This window comes from Hylobates moloch, unplaced genomic scaffold, assembly GCF_009828535.3.
Source record: "Hylobates moloch isolate HMO894 unplaced genomic scaffold, HMol_V3 SCAFFOLD_1, whole genome shotgun sequence".
Taxonomy (NCBI): Eukaryota; Metazoa; Chordata; class Mammalia; order Primates; family Hylobatidae; genus Hylobates; species Hylobates moloch.
This window is the reverse complement of record NW_026652276.1, coordinates 216,083,056-216,108,137: the sequence shown is the minus strand read 5'-3', so window position 1 is coordinate 216,108,137 and position 25,082 is coordinate 216,083,056. Positions and strand designations below refer to the sequence as shown.

At 39.7% G+C, this 25,082-nt stretch overlaps 2 protein-coding genes and 1 pseudogene across 12 annotated transcripts in view; 1 reads left to right on the top strand and 2 right to left on the bottom strand.

Moving 5' to 3' along the window:
- AGBL3 (AGBL carboxypeptidase 3) overlaps positions 1–25,082 on the bottom strand; it is a 146,430-nt gene that overhangs the window by 2,951 nt on the left and 118,397 nt on the right. For 8 of the 10 annotated variants that reach the window (XM_058426916.1, XM_058426914.1, XM_058426922.1 and 5 more), the window contains one exon: positions 19,014–19,245. The exons of the other annotated variants lie outside the window; for them this stretch is intronic. In XM_058426916.1, the coding sequence (XP_058282899.1) occupies positions 19,014–19,245 (232 nt within the window). The remainder of the gene's footprint in view (positions 1–19,013; positions 19,246–25,082) is intronic. 10 annotated transcript variants of the gene reach the window in all.
- CYREN (cell cycle regulator of NHEJ) overlaps positions 1–25,082 on the top strand; it is a 171,882-nt gene that overhangs the window by 40,063 nt on the left and 106,737 nt on the right. The window contains exon 4 of one of the 2 annotated variants that reach the window (XM_058427002.1): positions 13,428–13,510. The exons of the other annotated variant lie outside the window; for it this stretch is intronic. The gene's annotated coding sequence lies outside the window, so the exon portion shown is untranslated. Of the gene's footprint in view, positions 1–13,427; positions 13,511–25,082 lie in introns of those variants that run through there. 2 annotated transcript variants of the gene reach the window in all.
- LOC116814385 (E3 ubiquitin-protein ligase RNF14-like) lies at positions 2,821–4,382 on the bottom strand (annotated as a pseudogene).

The following is a 25,082-nucleotide window of genomic DNA, read 5'->3' as shown; positions in this document are numbered from 1 at the left end:
ACAATCATGGCGGAAGGCAAAGGAGGAGCAAAGTCACGTCTTACATGGTGGCAGGCAAGAGAGCTTATGCAGGGGAACTCCTATTTATAAAACCATCCAATCTCCTGAGACTTGTTCACTACCACGAGAAGAGTATGGGGAAACTGCTCCCATGATTCAGTTATCTCCACCTGACCCTGCCTTGACACGTGGGGATTATTACAATTAAAGGTGAGATTTGGGTTGGGACACAGCCAAACTATATCAAGTGGTAAGAATGGACTTTATTAAGTTGAGTAAGTTCCCCTTTATTCCTATGTTTTTCTGAGACTTTTTATCATGGATGGGTACTGAATTCTGTCGAATACCAATTTCTGTGCCAATTAATAGGATCTTGTGATTTTTCTTCTTAAGCTTGCTAATATGAAGGATTTCATCAATTACTTTTTGAATATTAAACTAATCTTGAATTCCTGAAATAGACTTCACTTGGTCATGGTGTATAATTCTTTTTATTTAGAGCTGAATCCTATTTGCTAATATTTTGTTAGATTTAGCTTGTTAAATCTATATTTATGCAAAATCTTATTCTGTCATTTCCTTTTTTGTTTTGCCCTTGAATGGTTTTGATATCATGCTAACATTGGCTTCATAAAATGAACTGAAAACTCCTATTTTCTGGAAGAAATTGTATAGAATTGGTATTAATTCTTCCTTAATTTATTGGTAAAATTCTCTTCTAAAACAACCTAGGCCAGGTGATTTCATTTTTAGGGTTTTAAAATTATGAAATCAATTTCCTTATTAGTTACAGGGGTATTCAAATATTCTATTTCATATTGAATGAGTTGGGGTAGTTCATATTTTATTGAGGAAATAATCCATTTCCTGTAAGTTGTCAAATTTGTGTGTAGTGTTTTCTATTAACTCTTTGATGTATGCAGGATTTTTAGTGATATCCCGTTTCATTCCTCATGTTAGTAATTTGTGTCTTTTTTCTTTATTTCTTTGTCAGTATTAACAGAAGTTTGTCAATTTTATTGATCTTTTCCAACAACAAGTTGTTTCACTGATTTTCTGTGTCATTTTTCTGCTTTTAATTTTATTAATTTCTGCTCTTATCTTTATTATCTTCTTTCTGCTTGCTTTGAGTTTATTTGCTTTTCTTTTTATAGGTCCCTGAGGTGGGAGCTTAGATTATTGATTTCAGATGTTTTCTCATTTTTTAGCGTATGCAGTTAGTTCTATAAATTTCTGTATCAGTACTGCTTTAGCTATATCTCACTTATTTTGATACATTATAGTTTCATTTCCATTAATTTAAATACACATTTTTACTTCCTTTGAGAATGTTTTTTTAATTTTTGTTTCCTTTATTTCTTCTAAAAAAAAGCTGGGATACATGTGCAGAACATGCAGGTTTGTTACATAGGTATATGTGTGCCATGGTGGTTTGCTGCACCTATTGACACATCCTCTATGTTCCCTCCCCTCACTCCTCACCCCCCAACAGGCCCTGGTGTGTGATGTTCCCCTCTATGTGTCCGTGTGTTCTCACTGTTCAACTCCCACTTATGAGTGAAAACATGTGGTGTTTGGTTTTCTGTTCCTGTGTTAAGTTTGCTGAAGATGATGGCTTCCGGCTTCATCCATGTGCCTGGAAAAGACATGATCTCATTCCTTTTTTTTCTAATTACAAGAGATTTTTAAATTTATTTTTGTTTTTAAGATTAAGCATCCTCTTTGACAATCCAAAAACATAGTCCTTGCTCACTCTGGACACACACACCTAAAACAGTTAAAAGCGATTCTTCAATTTTCAATGACAAAGTAGGAAAAAAAGAGTATGTTCTCAAGCTGCAGTTCAATTTTCTGTCCTCTTTTCCAAAAAATTTTACTTTGCTACCAAGCCACCCACCAATGATAACGAAAGACACTTTTTCAAAAGGCCAACAAAACCCAGAAAAAGGAACAGGTATCGATTCAAAATTATCACCCAAAACACTGCTGTTGCAAAAAAAGAGTATGAAGCCAAATTCCCATAGCTTGTTAGAGAAGACCTTTAAAAATAATTCAGAAAATTAGGACTGGAACTACAGTGGCAAAGACAGGTTATACTGTCACTATATGCATATACAGTGGTAAATGCGGATAATTCAAGAACATTCAGTTTGGGATGAATATATTATTATATTAAATTAATATATTATTAAGCTTTCTCCTATTCCAGCAGAGGAAATAAAAACGTGTTGCTGGAATTAATATTAAGATTGTCCTTACAAACAGAAGGTAGGGCAAAGGTAAAGAGAAAGAATGTGGAACAAAAGTAGCGAAGAGAAGTCATTTTGAATCTAGGCTCTAACACCCAGGAAAGTTGAATAGAACTTAAATTCTTCTGAGCCAGTATCACTACATTCTAGATTTGGCCTGAAACCAGTGGAGTATATACACCACTAATAAATATCAAGTGCCCCACAGTGTTTGTGGTATTAAAACATATTTTTAAATTATTATTAATTTCCATTCTGAAAAGCAGGTCAAAATGACACTGGACCATCCAGTCAGTTACAGAGTAAAGGGCTTCCTCCAGAGAGAACTGACTTGGCAGAAATTTAGGTTGGTAAGAATGTGATTAACATGGAGTAAATGAGATCAGATTCTCAGTATAATTTTCATAAGGCTTCTTCTACCTACCCCAGTTGTAAGGAGTAGTACTGAGGGAACTCCAACAGAATGTCTTAGAGGGATGCTTCTCAGAGACAAAGCGTCTGTAAGTTTAACTCTTGACCCCTCTTCTCCTTATATAAAGCTTGGGGAAGGCAATAAATATTTAATTTTTAACTATTCAGAGCTTTGGACGCATTATAATATTTAATATTCTGTAGTTTCATTTTCTGAACCTTTGGCTTATAATTTTTCTCAACTTACATTAAAAAATGTATGAATGCACCCTCTTTAGTAGTACCACATGAAAATATAAACCTTGTTCTTCCATATCTTCTACACAGGAAGAGTGAATGAATAGTACCCTAAATATCCTGCAGGGTTGCTTTGTGTACTTGACAAAAGATTAGGGAAAACCAATCCACTTCCATATCTTGAGCAGTAGTTAACTAGTCTTCAATCTCATCTTCCCAAATATCTTCATCAACATCCACAGCATCAAACAGCTGGTTAAAACATGGTGAAGCAGGATCAGTGAAATGTTTGTAAAGGTTTGCTCTAGAGAGAGAACTCATGCAAATCCAACAGAAATATTGCATACAGCCAGTACATGTCATCTTGTTATATCCATCTAATTTCTCTATGGGAGTTCCACAACATGGGCAGTTCTTGAAGTTTTTCTCTAGCCACTCCTTACTTTCCATCTCCTCCAGTGCCTTCTGAATCACCCTCTTACCATACCTTTGTTCCAAAAGTCTTTTATTGGCCTCTTCTGCTTGCAGGTATTCATTTCGTAAGTGTATTAATTTCTCTGCAGTCACCTTACATGGAGAAACCCCATGGTAGGTCAACCTGCACAAGGTACAGAAGGCAAAATTGCAGCTGGAGCAGATACCCATGGTGCAGCCAGGCTCCTGCATCACAGGCAGCTGGCAGCATGGGTGGGAGCAGTACACCACATCTGCCATCAGGTCGAAGGTGGCGGTCATAATGGGCAAATAACTCTGCTTCCACTAGCTCTTTGACCTGACCAGGAGTGGCCACTGAAGGGCACTTTGGTTCTGGGCAGTTGAGGCATTGAACCTGGCCATCTCTGATCTGGATTTCAAAGTAGTCCTTCAGACAGGCTTTGCAGTACACATGCCTGCACTCCAAGAAGTACATGCATTCACTACCCAGCTTCTTACAGAAGCAGATATTGCACAGGAGCAAATTACTATTAAAGCATTTTATCTGCTGAGCTTGATCAAAGTCCAAGATTTCCTGGATCATATTTAACAATGATTCCACATCCTGCACACAGCTGTCTCATCCACAATTTCCTCTTGGTCTGTATCAGATCCAGAAGTTCCTCCAAAATCTAGCTCTGTGTTGGGAGAGGCTTGAGCTGTCCTCCTCTGCACTTTTTTCTGAGAATCAATCTTGAGCTCAAAAGGAGAGACAATATTCAGGTATACTAGGGTCTCTTCCTTAAGAAATTGCATCCAGGCAAACAGGATCACGCTGCCACGGTGTTCTTCCCATAGAGCAGATAGTGCTCACAAATATCTTGAAATTCTATGGCAAATCCAAATAGATCCTGGTTTCTCCACCTTGGACAGACTGCTTTTCTAAATTCATCTCCATCGTAAATACTCGCTGGGGCCAGGAATTCATCCTCCTGAGCTTCTTGGTCTTCTGACGACATTTAATTTTCTGAGGAACAAAACCAAGATGACCACAAGAGTGATCTCTGATCATCCTCACTGCTACACTCCCACCGGGCCATGACAGTTTACAAATGCCTTGTGTGTGTTTTTTTTTTTTTTTTTTTTTGAGATGGAGTCTCACTCTGTTGCCCAGGCTGGAGTGCAGTGGCGCCATCTTGGCTCACTGCAACCTCTGCCTCCTGGGTTCAAGCGATTCTCCTGCCTCAGCCTCCTGAGTAGCTAGGACTACAGGCACTCACCACCACACCTGGCTAATTTTTGTATTTTTAGTAGAGATGGGGTTTCACCATATTGGCCAGGCTGGTCTCAAACTCCTGACCTTGTGATCCACCCACCTCGGCCTCCCAAAGAGCTGGGATTATAGGCGTGAGCCACTGTGCCTGGCAGATCCCATTCCTTTTTATGGCTGCATAGTATTCCCTGGTGTATATGTGCCACATTTTCTTTATCCAGTCTATCATTGATGGGTATTTGGGTTGGTTCCATGTCTTTGCTATTGTAAACAGTGCTGCAATAAACATATGTGTGCATGTGTCTTTTTTTTTTTTTTTTTGAGACGGGGTCTTACTCTGTCGCCCAGGCTGGAGCGCAGTGGCGCAATCTTGGCTCACTGCAAGCTCCGCCTCCCGGGTTCACGCCATTCTCCTGCCCCAGCCTCCCGAATAGCTGGGACTACAGGCGCCCGCCACTATGCCCGGTTAATTTTTTGTATTTTTATTAGAGACGGGGTTTCACTGTGGTCTCGATCTCCTGACCTCGTGATCCGCCCACCTCAGCCTCCCAAAGTGCTGGGATTTCAGGCGTGAGCCACCGCACCTGGCCGCATGTGTCTTTATAGTAGAATGATTTATATTCTTTTGGGTATATACCCAGTAATGGGATTGCTGGGTCAAATGGTAGTTCTGGTTCTAGATCCTTGAGGAATCACCATACTGTCTTCCACAATGGTTGAACTAATTTACACTCCCACCGGCAGAGTAAAAGCATTCTTATTTCTCTACAGCCTCCCCAGCCATCTATTGTTTCTTGACTTTTTAGTAATTGCCATTCTGACTGACGTGAGATGGTATCTCATTGTGGTTTTGATTTACGTTTCTCTGATGATCAGTGTGATCAGTGATGTTGAGTTTTTTTTTTTTTTTTTTTTAGACGGAGACTTGCTCTGTTGCCAGGCTGGAGTGCAGTGGTGCAATCTTGGCTCACTGCAACCTCCGCCTCCCAGGGTCAAGCAATTCCCCTGCCTCAGGCTCCCGCGTAGCTGGGACTACAGGCGTGCGCCACCACACCCCAGCTATTTTTTTGTATTTTAGTAGAGATGGGGTTTCACCATGTTGGCCAGGGTGATCTCGATATTCTGACCTCGTGATCCACCTGCCTTGGCCTCCCAAAGTGCTGGGATTATAGGCGTGAGCCACCGCGCCCCGCCATTGAGCTTTTTTACATATGCTTGTTGGCTGCATGAATGTCTTCTTTTGAGAAGCGTCTTCATATCCTTTGCCCACTTTTTGATGGGGTCGTCTGTTTTTTTCTTGTAAATATGTTTAATTTCCTTGTAAATTCTGGATATTAGACCTTTGTGAGAGGGGTAGATTGCAAAACTTTTCTCCCATTCTGTAGGTTGCCTGTTCACTCTGATGCTGGTTTCTTTTGCTGCGCAGAAGCTCTTTAGTATAATTAGATCCCATTTGTCAATTTTAGCTTCTGTTGCAATTGCTTTTGGTGTTTTGTCATGAAGTCTTTACCCATGCCTATGTCCTGAATGGTATTGCCTAGGTTTTCTTCTGGAGTTTTTCTGGTTTTGGGTTTTACATTTAAGTGTTTAATCCATCTTCAGTTAATTTTCGTATAAGGTTTAAGGAAGGGGTCCAGTTTCAGTTTTCTGCCCATGGCTAGCCAGTTTTCCCAGCATCACTTATTGAATAGGGAATCCTTTCCCCATTGCTTGTTTTTGTCAGGTTTGTCAAAGATCAGACAGTTGTAGATGTGTGATATTATTTCTGAGGTCTCCGTTCTGTTGCATTGGTCTATATGTCTGTTTTGGTTAATGTAGCCTCGTAGTACAGTTTGAAGTCAGGTAGTGTGATGCCTCCAGCTTTGTTCTTTCTGCTTAGGATTGTCTTGGCTATTCAGGGTCTTCTTTGATTCCATATGAAATTTAAAGTAGTTTTTCCTAAATCTGTGAAGAATGTCAGTGGTAGTTTGATGGGAAAAGTGTTGAATTTATAAATTACTTTGGGCAGTACTGCCATTTTCATGATATTGATTCTTCCTATCTATGAGGATGGAATGTTTTTCCACTTGTTTGTATCCTCTCTTGTTTGCTTGGTGATCTGTAGTTCTCCTTGAAGAGGTCCTTCACATCCCTTGTTAGCTGTATTCCTAGGTATTTTATTCTCTTTGTAGCAATCGTGAATGTGAGTTCATTCATGATTTGGCTCTCTGCTTATCTATGTTGGTGTAAAGGAATGCTTGTGATTTTTGCACATTGATTCTGTATTCTGAGACTTTGCTGAAGTTGCTTATCAGTTAAGGAGTTTTGGGGCTGAGATGATGGGGTTTGCTAAATAAAAAATCATGTCATCTGCAAACAGAGACAATTTGACTTTCTCTCTTCCTATTTGAATTCCCTTTATTTCTTTCTCTTGCCTGATTGCCCTGGCCAGAGCTTCCAATACTATGTTGAATAGGGGTGGTGAGAGAGGGCATCCTTGTCTTACTGGTTTTCAAAGGGAATGCTTCCAGCTTTTGCCCATTCAATATGATATTGGCTATATATTGTCATAAATAGCTCTCATTATTTTGAGATATGTTCCATCAATACCTAGTTTATTGAGAGTTTTTAACATGAAGGGATATTGAATTTTATCAAAACTCTTTTATGCATCTATTGAGATAATTATGTGGTTTTTGTCTTTGGTTCTGTTTATGTGATGGATTATGTTTATTGATTTGCATATGTTGAACCAGCCTTGCATCTCAGGGATGAAGCCAACTTCATCATGGTGGATACGTTTTTTGATGTGCTGCTGGATTCGGTTTGCCAGTATTTTATTAAGGATTTTCATATTGACGTTCATCAGGGATATTGGTCTGAAGTTTTCTTTTTTTTGTTGTGTCTCTTCCTGGTTTTGGTATCAAGATGATGGTGGCTTCATAAATTGAGTTAGGGAGGAGTCCCTCCTTTTCAGTTGTTTGGAGTAGTTTCAGAAGGAATGGTACCAGCTCTTCTTTGTACTTCTGGTAAAATTCGGCTGTGAATCCGTCTGGTCCTGAGCTATTTTTGCTTGGTAGGCTATTAATTATTGCCTCAATTTCAGAACTTGCTATTGGTCTATTCAGGGATCCGACTTCTTGATTTAGTCTTGGGAGGGTGTGTGTGTCCAGGAATTTCTCCATTTCTTCTAGATTTTCTAGTTTATTTGCATCAAGGTGTTGATAGTATTCTCTGATGGTAGTTTGTATTTCTGTGGGATCAGTGGTGATATCCCTTTATCATTTTTATTGTGTCTATTTGATTCTTCTCTCTTTTCTTCTTTATTAGTCTGGCCAGTGGTCTATTTTGTTAATTTTTTTATTATTATTATTATTTTTTTATTTTTATTTATTTATTTATTTATTTTATTTTATTTTTTTAATTATACTTTAGGTTTTAGGGTACATGTGCACAATGTGCAGGTTTGTTACATATGTATCCATGTGCCATGTTGATTTCCTGCACTCATTAACTCGTCATTTAGCATTAGGTATATCTCCTAATGCTGTCCCTCCCCCCTCCCCCCACCCCACAACAGTCCCTGGAGTGTGATGTTCCCCTTCTTGTGTCCATGAGTTCTCATTGTTCAATTCCCACCTATGAGTGAGAACATGCGGTGTTTGGTTTTTCGTCCTTGCGATAGTTTACTGAGAATGATGTTTTCCAGTTTCATCCATGTCCCTACAAAGGACACGAACTCATCATTTTTTATGGCTGCATAGTATTCCATGGTGTATATGTGCCACATTTTCTTAATCCAGTCTATTGTTGTTGGACATTTGGGTTGGTTCCAACTCTTTGCTATTGTGAATAGTGCCGCAATAAACATACGTGTGCATGTGTCTTTATAGCAGCATGCCCGCATCGCCAAGTCAATCCTAAGCCAAAAGAACAAAGCTGGAGGCATCATGCTACCAGACTTTAAACTATACTACAAGGCTACAGTAACCAAAACAGCATGGTACTGGTACCACAACAGAGATGTAGATCAATGGAACAGAACAGAGCCCTCAGAAATGATGCCGCATATCTACAACTATCTGATCTTTGACAAACCTGACAAAAACAAGAAATGGGGAAAGGATTCCCTATTTAATAAATGGTGCTGGGAAAACTGGCTAGCCATATGTAGAAAGCTGAAACTGGATCCCTTCCTTACACCTTATACAAAAATTAATTCAAGATGGATTAAAGACTTAAATGTTAGACCTAAAACCATTAAAATCCTACAAGAAAACCTAGGCAATACCATTCAGGACATAGGCGTGGGCAAGGACTTCATGTCTAAAACACCAAAAGCAGTGGCAACAAAAGCCAAAATTGACAAATGGGATCTAATTAAACTAAAGAGCTTCTGCACAGCAAAAGAAACTACCATCAGAGTGAACAGGCAACCTACAGAATGGGAGAAAATTTTTGCAACCTACTCATCTGACAAAGGGCTAATATCAAGAATCTACAATGAACTCAAACAAATTTACAAGAAAAAAACAAACAACCCCATCAAAAAGTGGGCAAAGGACATGAACAGACACTTCTCAAAAGAAGACATTTATGCAGCCAAAAAACACATGAAGAAATGCTCATCATCACTGGCCATCAGAAAAATGCAAATCAAAACCACAGTAAGATACCATCTCACACCAGTTAGAATGACCGTCATTAAAAAAGCAGGAAACAACAGGTGCTGGAGAGGATGTGGAGAAATAGGAACAATTTTACACTGTTGGTGGGACTGTAAACTAGTTCAACCATTGTGGAAGTCAGTGTGGCGATTCCTCAGGGATCTAGAACTAGAAATACCATTTGACCCAGCCATCCCATTACTGGGTATATACCCAAAGGACTATTTTGTTAATTTTTTTAAAAAACAGCTCCTGGATTCAGTGATTTTTGGGGGAGTTTTTTGTGTCTCTATCTCCTTCAATTCTTCTATAATCTTAGTTATTTCTTATATTCTGCTAGCTTTTGGATTAGTTTGCTCTTGCCTCCCTAGCTCTTTTAATTGTGATGTTTTGGTGTGGATTTGAGATCTTTCTAGCTTTCTGATGTGGGTGTTTAGTGCTAAAATTTCCCCCTTAACACAATGCTTTAGCTGTGTCCCAGAGATTCTGGTACGTTGTCTCTTTGTTCTCAGTGGTTTCGAAGAACTTCTTGATTTCTGCTTTAATTTCATTATTTACCCAGGAGTCATTCAGGAGCAGATTGCTCAATTTCCATGTAATTGTGTGGTTTTGAGTGAGTTTTTTAATCCTGAGTTGTAATTTGATTGCACTGTGGTCTGAGAGACTGTTTGCTATGATTTCAGTTCTTTTGCATTTGCTGAGGACTGTTTCACTTCCAATTATGTGGTCAATTTTAGAATAAGTGCCATGTGGCACAGAGAAGAACATATATTCTGTTGATTTGGGGTGGAGATTTCTCTAGATGTCTATTAGATCCACTTGATCCACAGCTGAGAGTTCAAGTCCTGAATATCCTTGTTAATTTTCTGTCTTGTTGATCTGTCTAATATTGACAGTGGGGTGTTAAAGTCTTCCACTATTATTGTGTGGGAGTCTAAGTCTCTTTTTGGGTCTCTAAGAACTTGTTTTATGAATCTGGGTGCTCCTGTATTGGGTGCATATATATTTAGAACAGTTAGCTCTTCTTGTTGAATTCTTCCCTTTACCATTATGTAATACCCTTCTTTGTCTTTTTTGATCTTTGTTGGCTTAAAGTCTATTTTGTCAGAGACTAGGATTGCAACCCCTACTTTTTTTTTTTTTGCTTTCCATTTGCTTGGTAAATTTTGCTCCATCCCTTTATTTTGAGCCTATGTGTGTCTTTGCACGTGAGACGGGTCTCCTGAATACAGCACACCAATAGGACTTGACTCTATCCAATTTTCCAATCTGTGTCTTTTAACTGGGGCATTTAGCCCATTTACATTTAAGGTTAGTATTGTAATGTGTTAATTTGATCCTGTCATCATGATGCTATCTGGTTATTTTGTGCACTAATTGATGCAGTTTCTTCATAGTGTCATTGGTCTTTATATTTTGGTGTGGTTTTGCAGTGGCTGGTACCAGTTTTTGTTTTTCATATTTAGTGCTTCTTTCAGGAGCTCTTGCATGGCAGCCCTGGTGGTAATGAAACTCCTCGGTATTTGCTTGTCTGGAAAGGATTTGATTTATCCTTTGCTTATGAAGATTAGTTTGGCCAGATACGAAATTCTGGGTTGAAATTTTTTTTCTTTAAGAATGTTGAATACTGACTCCCAATCTTTTCTGGCTTGTAGAGTTTCTGCTGAGGGGGCCGCTGTTAGTCTGATGGGCTTCCCTTTGTAGATGACCTGGCCTTTCTCTCTGGCTGTCCTTAACATTTTTTCCTTCATTTTGACCTCAGAGAATCTGATGATCATGTGTCTTGGGGTTGATCTTCTCAAGGAATATTTTAGTGATGTTCTCTGTATTTCCTGAATTTTCATATTGGCCTGTCTTGCGAGGTTGGGGAAGTTCTCCTGGATAATATCCTGAAGTGTGTTTTCCAACTTGTTTCCATTCTCTCTGTCTCCCTCAGGTACTCTGATCAATCGTAAGTTTGGTCTTTTTATGAAGTCCCACATTTCTTGGAGGCTTTGTTGATTCATTTTATTCTTTTTTCTCTAGTCTTGTCTGCATGCCTTATTTCAGCAAGGCGGTCTTCAAACTCTGATATCCTTTCTTCTGCTTGGTCGATTCGGCTATTGATACTTGTGTATGCTTCACAAGGTTCTCATGCTGTGTTTTTCAGCTCCACCAGGTCATTTATGTTCCTCTCTAAACTGGTTATTCTAGTTAGCAGCTACTCTAACCTTTTATCAACGTTCTTAGCTTCTTTGCATTGGGTTAGAACATGCTCCTTTAGCTCAGAGTAGTTTTTTATTACTCATCTTCTGAAGCCTACTTCTGTCAATTTGTCTGTCTCATCCTCCAGCCAATTCTGTGCCATTGCTGGAGAGACATTGCGATCATTTGGAGGAGAGGAGGCACTCTGGCCTTTTGGGTTTTCAGTGTTTTTTCATTAATTCTTCCCCATCTTCATGAGTTTGTCTAGTTTTGATCTTTGAGGCTGCTGATCCTTGGATGGGGGTTTTCTGGGGGCTTTTTTGTTGTTGTTGATACTCTTGTTGTTGCTTTCTATTTGTTTTTCTTTCATTGGTCAGGTCCCTTTTCTATAGGGCTGCTGCTGTTTGCTGGGGTTTCACTTCAGGCCCTAGTCATCTGGTTCACTCCTGGGCCTGGAGATGTCACTCAAGGAGGCTGGAGAATAGCAAAGAAGGGTGCCTGCTCCTTCTTCTGGGATCTCTGGCCTCAAGGGGTACCAGCCTGATGCCAGCAGTATTGATCATGTATAGGGTATCTGACAACCCCTGTTGGAGGGTCTTACCCAGTTGGGTGGCAGGGGGAACAGGACCCATTTAACGAAGCACTTTGTCCCTTGGTCGTGGGGTTGTGCTTCGCTGGAGGGAAACCCATTTGTCTGGGCTGCCCAGATTCCTCAGAACTACCAGGAGGAAAGGCTAAGTCTGCTGGTCTGCAAAGACTGTGGCCACCCCTCCCCCTAGAGGCTCAGACACAGGGAGATCTGGGTTCTGTCCCTGAGCCTCTGGCTGGAGTTACTGCAGTTCCTGCAGGGAAGCCCCACCCAATGAGGAAGGATGGGTCAGGGTCAGGCCTGAAGAGGCACTCTGGCCACAGTCCGCCACAGTCGGTGTGTTGGGCTGTGGGGAACATGTCTTGGGACCAAGCTGTTCAGCCTCCCTGACTCCAGCAGAGGAAAAGCACAGCCTGGAGCTATAGAGATGGATGATGCCCTTCTGCCACCCATGGAGCTTAGTGTGTTAGGCAGTTGTGAGTCCCAGTGCTGGCTGCTGCCCCTCCCCCAAGGAACTCAAACAGCTTAGACAGCAGGCAGCCACAGCTGTGGTGCTAGTCATGCCTCCCCTGGGGAGCTCTGTAGGCTTAAGCAGATTCCAGCTAAGAGGCTATTGAGAATCTTCATGGCTCTGGGGTTGGGACGCTAGGCCCTGGTGGCGTGGGTTCGTGAGTGGGATCTTCCAATCTATAGGTTTCACAGTTCTGTGGAAAGAGCACGGTTTCCCTGGCTGGGTAGCACACTCACTCACCACCTCCTTTGGCTGGGGATGTAGGGGGGTGCTCTCCTGCCCTGTGTGGCTGTCAGGTGGGTCACTGCACTACACTGTTCTTCCTTCCTCTCTGTGGATCACACCAGCCTCCTAGTCAGTTCTGATGAGAGAACCTGGATACCTTGCTTATTATAGTTCTTTTCAATGGGAGCCTCCGAATGCCGCTGTTTCTAGTCGGCCATCTTGGCCCCATCCCAGAGAATATTTTTGACTCACGATTTATTCAGAAGTGTGTTATTTAGTTCCCAAATGTTTAGTTTTTTTTTTTTTTTTCCTATTACCCTTTGGCTATTGATTTCTAGTTGGATTCCACTGTGGTCAGAATATAATACACTTTGTATGATTTAAATTCTTTTAAATATGTTGAGGTTTATTTCATAGCTAGGATATGTTCTATCTTGGTATATGATCCACGTACACTTGAAAATAATGTGTATTGTGCTGTTGTTGGATGAAGTGCTCCTTAAATGTCAGTTAGATATTTATATTCTTGTTGAATTATTTTATATCCTTGCTTATTTTCTAATTATTGAAACAATTGTGAATTTGTCTATTTCTCCTTTCTGTTTTATCAGTTTTTGCTTCACATATTTTGCATTTCTGTGTTGTTTTGTTTTGTTTTTTGAGACGGAGTTTTGTTCTTGTTGCCCAGGCTGTAGTGCAATGGCACCATCTTGGCTCACCGCAACCTCCACCTCCTGGGTTCAAGTGATTTTCCTGTCTCAGCCTCCCGAGTAGCTGGGATTACAGGTATGAGCCACCACGCTCCGCTAATTTTTTTGTATTTTTAGTAGAGACAGGGTTTCTCCGTGTTGGTCAGGCTGGTCTCAAACTCCCGACCTCAGTTAATCCACCCGTCTCTGCCTTCCAAAGTGCTGGGATTACAGGCGTAAGCCACTGCACCTGGCCAGTTCTGTGATTTTATACACACATCTAAGATTGCTGTGTTTCTAGTGGATTGACCTTTTAAACATTATATATAATGCCCCTCTTTGATAATTTTCTTTCCTCTAAAATCTACTTTACCTAATATTAACATAGCCACTCCTGCTTTCATCTATTAATGTTTGCATGATGTATCTTCTTCCATCCTTTTACTTTCAGCCTCCCTCCATTGTCATATTTGAAATGAGTTTCTTGTGACTGCATATTGTTGGGTAATGTTTTAAAATTCATTCTGTTAATCTGTCTTTAACTGTTGTATTTAGGTAATTTACATTTAATGTAATTGTTGATGTCTTAGGACTTAAATCTGCCATTTAAATAAACGTTTATTTTTTGTTTTTTGTTTTCTCTTCCCTGCCTTCCTGTGGGTAATGGGAACATTTTTCAAGAATTCCATTTTGATTTATTTAGTGTTTTTTAATATAGCTCTTTGAACAGCTTTTTCAGTGGTTACTGTATTATACTACATATGCATAACTTATCACAATTTATTGGTTGTGTTAACTTAGTAATTTGAGTGAAGTACAAACCTTACCTCCTTTTATGTCCTTTTACCTTCTCACATTTATAATGGTCTTAAATATGTCTTTTATATACATTTGGAACCACATCAATATTGTAATTTTTGCTTCAACCATCAAATATGATTTAGAAAAATTTATATTTACCTGTATTTTATATCTACCTGTATTTTTGCTTACCATATTCTTTCTTTCCTGATATTCCTTCTTTTATCATTTTCTATCTGTTTAGATAAATTCTTTTAGTCATTCTTTTAGAGTAAGTCTTCTGGTGAAAAATTCTCTTTGTTTTCTTTTATCTGAACATTTCTCGACTTCTCCCTTATTTTCACTGGGTATAGGATTCTAGGTTGACAATTTCTTCCAATAATTAAAATTATTGTGCTACATCTGGCCTTTGGGGTTTTGATGAGAAATCCACTGTCATTCAAATTGTTTTTCCTCTGTAGGAAAGGTGTCATTTTTCTCTGACTCCTTTCTTTTTCTTTTTTTTTTTTTTTTGAGACGGAGTCTCTCTCTGTCACCCAGGCTGGACTGCAGTGGCGCAATCTCGGCTCACTGCAAGCTCTGTCTCCCGGGTTCACGCCATTCTCCTGCCTCAGCCTCCAGAGTAGCTGGAACTACAGGCGCCTGCCACCACGCCCGGCCAATTTTTTGTATTTTTAGTAGAGACGCGGTTTCACCGTGTTAGCCAGGTTGGTCTCGATCTCCTGACCTTGTGATCTGCCCACCTCGGCCTCCCAAAGTGCTGGGATTACAGGCATGAGCCACCGCGCCCAGCCTCTCTGACTCCTTTCAATAGTTTTTTCTTTTCTTTTCTTTTTTTTCATTTTCAGAAGTTAAATTTTGGGGAATCAGCCTGGTGGCTCATGCCTGTAATCCCAGCACTTTGGGAGGCTGAGGCAGTCAGATCACTTGAGGTCAGGAGTTCAAGACCAGCATGGCCAACACGGCGAAACCTCGTCTCTACTAAAAATACAAAAATTGGCCAGGCATGGTGGTGGGTGCCTATAATCCCAGCTATTCGGAAGGCTGAGGCACGAGAATCACTTGAACCCAGGAGGTGGAGGTTTCAGTGAGCTGAGATCGTTCCACTGGACTCCAGCCTGGGTAACAGCAAGACTTTGTCTCAAAAAAAAAAAAAAAAAGTTAAATTTTTGGGTATCTTGGCATGAATTTCTTTGGGTGTATCCTATTAGTGGTCTGCTCAGCTTTTTGATCTGTAGGTTTATGTCTCCTGTCAAATTTGGGAACCTTTCAGCCATTATTTCTTTGATTTCCTTTTCAGCCCTGTATTCATTCTCCTGTCCTTCTGAAACTATGATATGTGAATATTAGATCTTGTGTTATAGTCCTACAGGTCCCTGAGGCTCTATTCATTTTATTTTAAGCCTATTTTTTCTATTATGTTCAGTTGGGTAATTTCTATTTTTCTATCTCTCTCAATTCACTGACTCTTTCCTCTATTTGCACAATTGTACTGTTGTGCTCAGCCATTAAGCTTTTAAAATTTCAGTTGTATTTTTCAATTCAAAAATTTCTATTTGGTTCTTCTTAATATTTTTCTCTCTCTCTGCTGAGGCTTTCTATTTTTTTATTTCTTCTAAGTGTGTTTATAAGTGTTTTTTGAAGCATTTTAATTGTGATTGCTTTAAAAATCTTTGTCAAAAAATTCTAACATCACTAACATCTCAGTGTTTGTGTCTACTAATTGTCTTTTTTCAGTTTTAGATCTTCCTGGTTCTTGGTACAACAATTTATTTCTGATTAAAACATGGGCACTTTCATATTATGTTATGAGACTCTGGATCTTATGTAAACCCTCTGTTTTAGCTGGCTTTTTGTTACTTTGCTCCAGCACAAGGAGTGGGGAGATAAGACCTCATTACTGCAAGATGGAAGTGGAAGTCCAGGTTCCCCATCTGGACTCCATTGACACCAGAGATAGGAGGCTTCTAATTATTATTGGACAGATGTAGAGGTTCATCTCCATATGTAGCCTCCATTGAGATTGGGGTGGGGTCTAGGTGACAATTAGGACATGGCTTGATTTTTAGTCATTACTTTCATAAGAGGTTCCTTACATATTAATACTTTGAATCTAGAAATGCACTCAATGAAGATTGGCCTGAGCATGAAGGTACAGACAAATAGTGAGGCATTAACTAAGACCTCTTTTGTTACAAGTAATAGAAACCAATTCAAGCTAATTTAATTTTAAAAAGCATAAGGTAGGGTAGGGGAAGAATTATAAGAAAGTACAAAGCTACTCATGGAAACAGAGGGAGAGGGAATTCAGCTAGGCTTCAGGAAAGGACTAGAGCTAGAAAATGGAAAACCTCCAAGGCTTTTTATTCATCTGCAGTCTCTGCTTTTCTCTCTCCACAGGAAAGTTTTTACTTCCCTTAGCTCAAATTTGCATCCTACAGCAGTTTCATGTGCAAAACTGATCCACTATCTCTCATTCCAATTCCAAAGTATAGAGAAAGATAATCTGATTGGCAACCATGCCAGTGGGTAGAGGTCACATAATTACAAATGCAGCTTTTGGAAGTGCTACCCTTGTGGATCAAGAGGCAGTCCCCAGAGAAGGGCAAATTGTGCCTGAGGTAGACACCCCCAAAAGTATCTGATATAGGTGTATATGGAAATATTAAAAAGTAGGAAAGCAGCAAGCAAGGCCTTTCTTAACAGATGATCTCACTGCAAACTTAAACATTGTCAGGTTGATTTTTGTTACTGTTGTTCTTACAACTTAGTTCCTTATGGCTACCTTTTCTGTTTTATATATCGTTTGTTTGACTGTCTCAACACTCTTACATACTATTACCTATAGTAAGTGATTGCAGGGTAAAATGAGAATAAGCAAAGAATGAGAAGATAACACTTTGCTAAACCATTTTAGACATTGGTCTAAGTTAGGATTAAGGAGAAACTAGTTAATGTGCTGTAACAGTTTGCAGAATTATCATGTTGAACATGATATAGCATCTGAATGTAATCATAGGGCTGAAACCTACATTGTCTGTTCTGTTCTTAAGCCAAAATGAATAGGGTCTAGGTGGATTAATAGGTGAATTGCATGTTAACAAGATGATTTACATACCTTAAATTTCTCTGTGGTCAAACATGGGTCAGATTTCAAATATGGAGGAATAAATCTCATGTTTGGCATTCCATTTGGTAATGATGAAAATTCTTGAGAAAGATTATGCAAATCAAAATATAATTGGAGAGATTTTTCACTTCCACGAAGATGAAGCAGATGCATTTTCCCTATTCTTTGCACTAAAAATAACTACAAATCCTGGACATTACATATAAAATGAACAAGAGGCAACTCCGAAAGGTAGAAAGCAGGCAGGCTAGCTAGGGACTTCAAGAACCAAGGAACAACACAATGGTGTCTCCTGGGTTTTCTTTTTGCCTCATATAGCCAAGACTTGGAGCTGAAGAAGCCAGCAATCTGAAAACACAAATGTGCCCAGACACATGCACAAAAAGCTCTCAACAATAGCCTGTACTGTATAGAAAAGGACCAGGAAAGGGACAGCCTACTGATATAGAAAATGTTAGGCAATAACCACTGTACTCCAGCCAAGCACCACAGATAAACAGTGCCCTCACTCCCACCCATGTAAGCAGAGGCAGAGGGGCTTACACTTCCACTCTTATGAGGTATAATGAGGGATCTCAAACCTCTGCTAGGGTGGTGTCAAAGAAGAACAAGTAGAAGCTAGAACTTTGACCCTCCCACTGGCCTATAAAGAGTCTCTCTCCTCCCCCAGGGTGTCATTGGAAACCAAATGGGGAGCCGAGATTTCCACACTCAATGGACAGAAATGAAGTACTTCTTTCTCTCCCCATTGGGCTGGTGTCAGAGGAGGCCTAGTGAAGAGTCAGGGTTTTTACTAATGCACAGTAGCAATGGTTCATAGCCTTCACTCATTTTCTTATGAAAGTATTCATAAGTTTCCAGTTGATATGTAAGCACTCTTTGTACATTAAGTATATTGGTCATGTTTTTCACTTATAAAGAGAAATGGCAAAGCATAATGATGAAGTTCAGGAGGACTCTGGAGTCAGAATGTCTAGGTGGATTTGACTCCAGATTCCACTATGTATTGGCTTGTGAGGCTTTGGACAAATTATTTAACCTCTTTGCACCTCAATTTTCTCATGTGTAAAATGTAAAGTGTATACATATATAACTTAGAACAGTGTGTAGCACATAGGAAGTACATTATAAAAATCTGTTGATAATATTAGTATTATATTTATTATTTTCAGCTTATTACTGTCTTTACTTTTATTTACACATGTTTCCTTTTGGCCTTGGAGGTGGTTCTGTTTTATATCTTTAGAAGAAAACTGGTTTCGCTCTTTCTGCTTTCATCTGAGTATCAATAAACCGAAGTAGCTCAGGTTAATTATTTTTAATTCTGATTACCCCAGAGGATTAGAAGGTTTAAAACAGCTGATAATTTTCAAATCAGGCTATAATCATACTTTATTTATGCATACTTTATTAACAGATCTAAATTAATGAGTAGTTTCATGCAAATAATCAATTAAATAAGGCCTGATAACTTACTCCTTCATTTATCCAGTGTTTTCTGACAGCTTTGGGTCTTTGTTCTTTGCCAAATGTGATGTAGCTGACATCATTTTCAAGAGCAGATTTTTTTTCTTAGGATAATAAATTAATAAGCCCTGCTTTCTTAAAAAAGATGTGTTAAATAGCTAAGAGTGATAAAATTGTATTGACTTACTGATGTTGGATTTGGAAGTTGGTTCTTGGATTGAGTAGCTGTTTTATCTGAGTGGTTTGCATGTTTTTAGTGCTATGCATGATGGGGAGCAAATACTGCAATATTTCTTGAGTTTGAACTATTCCTTTATCCTTGTAGCTTCTTTTTTCATCATCTGTCCAATTTATGCCAGTCTTCTTGCTTTGGAAAGATATGCATTCTTCTATTTTGCTTTTTAAGTTGTGGTGCAGATCTGGGGAGCAACCACAAAAATATGTACAGAGATATGAACTCTATTCACGATTACTTATTGGGCATTATTATATGCCAAAGATTTTATCTAAAATTCCTTGCCCATCTGAAGCTTGTACTTTAATGACAGTGGGCAGAAAATAAACAAATAAAATATATATTATGTTAGATAATAATAAAGTTTACAGGATAAAGTAAAGCTGCGGAGGGGAGTAGAGAATTCTTGAGGGGTTGATTTCCATTTTTAAAAAGGTGTTAAGAAAAAGCCTCCTTATGAAGCTGACATCTCATGGAAGTTAGGAAGTAAATCAAGCAGGTTTCAGGGGAAAGATAATCCGAGGCAAAGGCCCCTACTGAGGTAGGAGAATAGTAGTGTGTTCAAGAACACCAAGAATGCATCAGTGGGTGGAGTAGAATGAACAAAAGGGAAAGTTATAAGGGATAAATTCAGGTAGCTAACATGGACTCAGCTCATGTTGGGCCTCATAGGCCAGTAGAAGGACTTTGATTTTCATTGAGTGTGAGATGGAGAATCATTGGAAGGCATTGAGCAGAGGAGTGTCAGTCTGAGATTTGTTTGGACAAGATTGTGCTGGTTGCCAAGTTGAGAACAGATTGAAGAGAGACAAGAGTGAACAAGGAGGGAGATCTCTTGGAAGGCTGCAGAAACAATCCAGGAGAGATGGTGGTAGCTTGTACCATGGTGGTGGAAATGGCTAGAAGGGTGAGAAGTGGGGTGGGAGTATTCTGGGTACAAATGTGGATTTTCTAAAGAATTGGATGTGAGATGAGAGAATAAGAGAGGAGTCAATGGTGGCTCCAAAGCTTCTAGTTTGAGGAAATGGCAGTATAGGGATATGGGGAGACTGGGAAGAGCATGTTAGAAATCCCTTCTTTATTAGATGATACAAAGGAATTATTGTTTTGTTAATGGAGACACTGGAATATAATAACATTTTAAAAAATGTTTATCTCACCCCATATTAGGATGGCTGCTGTCAAAAAAAACCTCCAGAAAATAACAAGTGTTGGCAAGGATTTAGAAAAATTGGAACCTTCACACATTATTAATAAGAATGTAAAATGGTACAACATTGTGGAAAACAATATGATGGTTCCTCAATAATTAAAAATAGGATTACCATATGACCCAGCAATTCCACTTCTGGTTATATCCCCAATAGAATTGAAAGCAGGGTCCCAAAGAGACATAGATACATTCATATTTATAGTAGCATTATTCATAATGGCCAACAGTTGTAAGCAACACGTGTTCATTGATGAATGGATTAACAAAATGAGGTATATTCATACAATGGAATGTTATTTAGTCTTAAAAAGGAAGGAAATACTGACAAATGCTACAATATTGATAAACCTTGAGACCATTATACAAAATAAAATAAGCCAGACACAAAAAGACAAATACCATATTTGTCATCCAAATATTTCACTCCACTTCCTAATTTGACTAGAATATTCCATTGACTAGAATTCTAGTTGACTAGAACAGTCAAATTCATAGATACAAAAGTAGAAGGATGGTTTCCAGGTGCTGGGGGGAGGGAGAATTGAGGAGGAATAGGCATAAAGTTTCAATTTTAAAAGAGAAAAAGGAGTTCTGGAGATGGCACCACAATGTGTGACTGTACTTAACACTACTGAATTGTACACTTAAAAATAGTTAAGGTGGTACATTTTGTTATGTGTATTTTATCACAATTTAGAGTCTACATACTTGGGAAGCAGGTGGAACCCTGAGTAAAGCCTGAAGGAAGACTAGTAGTCAGACATTTAAAAAAATGTCTTATAATTTATGATTGTCATGCTTAAATTGGCCCGTAGACAGCATAAGAGAAAGTAGAATACATTTAGAATAAAAGCAAGACATACACTGTGCTTTGTTAATAACTGTTTATCTAGTGACATACACTAAACTGTAAGGCAAAATAATATAATTTATAGAATTTATTTTAAAATATTCTAGGAAAAAAGTGGTGGGAAAACAGATGAAACAAGAGTAGCAGGATGCTGATGAGGACAAGTGATGGGCATCAGTGGACTAACTATTCTATTATTTCTACTTTTATTTATGTTTGAAAATTTCTACAATAAGTTTTTTGTAAAGAAATTATCTATTCTTAAAAGGAAAATAAAAAGATAAATAAAGCACGCATTGCATTAAGCTAGATCTGAAAGATAATGTATGATTACAATATCTGGCAATATTGGCAAATGAAATGAATTTATTTACAGTTTCTTGATAAGCCATTCTTAGGCCACTCAATAAACATTCACTGAATGTAGGCCGGATGTGGTAGCTCATGCTTGTAATCTCAGCACTTTAGGAGGCTGAGGCAGATGGATCACTTGAGGTTAGGAGTTCGAGACTAGCCTGGCCAACAGGGTGAAACCCTGTCTCTACTAAAAATACAAAAATTAAGTGGGCATGGTGGCGAGTGCTGTAATCCCAGCTACTCAGGAGGCTGAGGCAGAGGAATTGCTTGAACCCAGGAGGCAGAGGTTGCAGTGAGCCAAGATTGCATCACTGCACTCCAGCCTGTGTGACAGAGCAATACTCCATCTCAAAAAAAAATAATAATAAAATAAACATTCAGTGAATGCTTATTATATATCTGGCACTATTTTTGTTTGGTAAATAGATGTGAAAAACACGGTCCCTGCCTTCAATACGCTAAGAATCAGGACTAGAGAGCAAAAAGTAAAGTATCTATTAGAATATACTTCTATAGAGATAAACCAGGGCACTCACTACATACATATACTTATAGCCATACTTATAGATGGGGGAAAAGGGTATGGGGTAAATGAATGAACACAAGTCAGTCAAGTAAAAAAGAAGGAGAGTGATCTACGATGTGGGACTAACATGGCACATTCAGGAAATCACAAGTGTGGTGTAGAATAATTGGGATATCAGGTAGGTATGAAGACATGGTCCAAAACTAGAGGCCTTGTTTGCAATAACACTTTTGAGAGATCCTTTGAGATGGGAATAATTCATGACTGATAGATGCTAAATAAATGTGTTTTGAATGAAACGGGGGGCCACTGAAGATTTTACGCAAGAAAATCAGGTTTGCATTTTTGAAAGATCACACTGGGACCCAGGAAAGCAAAAGGTTGAAGAAAAGTGAAACACAAGGCAGGGAGACAAATTAGGAGGCTAATGCAGTTATTCAAGGGAGGCAAAATGAGGGTCAGAATTAGCGGTAGCATTAGGATGAAGAGAGCAGATTCAAGAGAATCTTTAGAGGTAGAATGGATAGAGCTTCATGTTATTAAAGACCAAAAAACAGAAGTGTACAACATTAGGATAAGTCTTGGGTTTATTACTTAGATAACTGGATGATGGCAGTACACTGACTGAGACATGGGATGCAGGAGAAAGAGATCGGCAGTGGACAAGTTGAACAGAAGTGCCTGTGGGGAAAAACAGATAGAGATATCCAGTAGGCAGAGGAATATGAAATTCAGGAGAGGCTTAGACTGAAGATTAAAAAATATGATGGTTGTCAGTTGCTGGTTGAAGCTGCAGGTAGAGATGAGAGTGCTCAGAAATGAAGTATGTGGTGAGAAAGACCAAAGGATGGACTACTGTAAAATAGCCCACTTAAAATTTAGGCAGAGATGATGTCCTACATGGGCTCCTCTTCACATATTTCAACACATGTTTCATGAATGGCTACGGAAACAGGAGTAAAACCAGGAGAGAGTAGTGTTACAGATATGACACTCAGATATTCATTGAGCTATTTCACAATAGCTATTGTGAAATGTTATTAAAGACCAAAAAACAGAAGTGTACAACATTAGGATAAGTCTTGGGTTTATTACTTAGATAACTGGATGATGGCAGTACACTGACTGAGACATGGGATGCACAATAGCTATTGTGAAATAGCTCAATGAATCAAGGGAAATAGTTTAAAGGCCCTGGAAATAATCAACGTAGAGAAGTCAGTATGGCTTTGTAAATAACCGTTTCATGGTATGGCAACAGTAGAAGAAACATTCTCAAGCAGTAGGTTGAGAAGTATACAAGTGAGGAAGTGAAGCTAATGAATGTTGGCTATATTTGAGGAAGGTGAGAAAGAGGGCAGTAATTAGAGTTATGTCACTAAGGAAATTCATGGACATGGGATCTAGAGCACTGCTGAATGAATTAACCTTAAACAGAGGGATATTTATTTCTTTGAAACAAGAAGGAAGGATGTTTGAGATGAGTTAATTTATTGACGGCCTCTCTGGTTTTTGTTTCTGTTTTATATGTGACGTAAGCAGTGAGGTTGTCTACTGAGGGTAAAGGGGAGATGTTAGGTAGGAGAGAGAGAGGAAAAGATTTAGAATAGTTACTTTGGAGAATGGAAGAGGTAGCTGATCAAGTATATGTATATATAAATTGTGCAAACAAGAATGTATAGTGCCATTTGGTAATGTAATTTTTCTCCAGCAGGGCTCTGTAATCTAAGATAGGGGCAGAGATGGATAGTTAGATTCATCTAGAGTTACAGTTGTTCAGCATTGGCTTAGTCAAAGGAAAAGGAGGCAAAACAAGTTTTAAGGACATTGTTAAGAAAGTGGTTGGGAGGCTGGCTAGATGGAGCTTGCATTTGCCGCTCTCATGGAGAGAAACTGAAGGAGTGATTGAACACAACACCTTCAACTGAAACATCCAGGTACACACATTGGGATTCATAAAGAAAACAACCTGAACCATGGAGAACAGAAAAGCAAGGCAGACAACTGCCCACCCAGGAGCGACACAGAGCCAGGAGAGCCTCCCCCGCCGAAGGAAGGGGTGAGTGAGTGATGATGGGGACCCGCGCTTCTCCCACAGATCTTTGCAGCTCCCAGGTCAGGAGGTGGTCTCACGAACCCATTCCACCAATTCCTGCAGTCTGACACATAAGGTTATTGATACATGGAGTCTTGGCAGAGCAGCTGCTCAGGCATACACAGAGCCCCAGGAGCTTTAGATACTCGGGTTTCCCAGCAAAAGTGGCTGCAACTCCAGCAAAGTGGGAAGTTAGATCTCTGTACATACCCCTAGGAAAGGGGCTGAATCCAGGGGGCTGAGCAGTGACAGTCTGCAGATCCTGCTGCCACAGCACATCTCAGGATAAGACCCACTGGCTCGGAACTCCAGCCAGCCACTGGTAGCAGTGTTGTACCTCCCTGAGATGGAGCTCCCAGAGGGACTGGCTCGGAACTCCGGCCAGCCACTAGTAGCATTGTTACACCTCCCTGAGACAGAGCTCCCAGAGGGAGGGTGAGCCACTATCTTTGCTCTTTTGCAGCCCTAGCCATTGTTGCCTTTGGTGCAGCCACCCTACAGAAAAGCAGCTAGACTACTTTTTCACATGGGTCTCTGATGCTGCTTCTCCTCAATGGGCAGAACTTCCCAATCAGGGTCACCAGTCACCCTTACTGGTGTTTTCCAGCTGGCAGTGGTTTGGAGCCCCCCTGGTATAGAGCTCCCAGGGGAAAGGATGGGCCACCATCTTTGCTATTTCATAGCCTTAGCCATTTTTGCCTTCAGGCTCTAGACAGTCTGAGGTGATTAGGGATTGGAGTGGTCCCCCGGTGCAGCACAGCAGCTCTCCATAAAAGTGGTCAGACTGCTTTTTCACACAGGCACTGGATCCCATTTCTCTTCACTGGGAGGAATTTCCTGACCAAGGTCTACAAATACCCCGGCTAGTGTTTTCTGTCAGCAACAGTTTCAAACCTCCCTGGGATAGAGCTCCCAGAGGGAGGGGTGGGCCACCATTTTTGCTGTTTCACGACCTTCATTGTTGGTACCTTCAGGTGCTG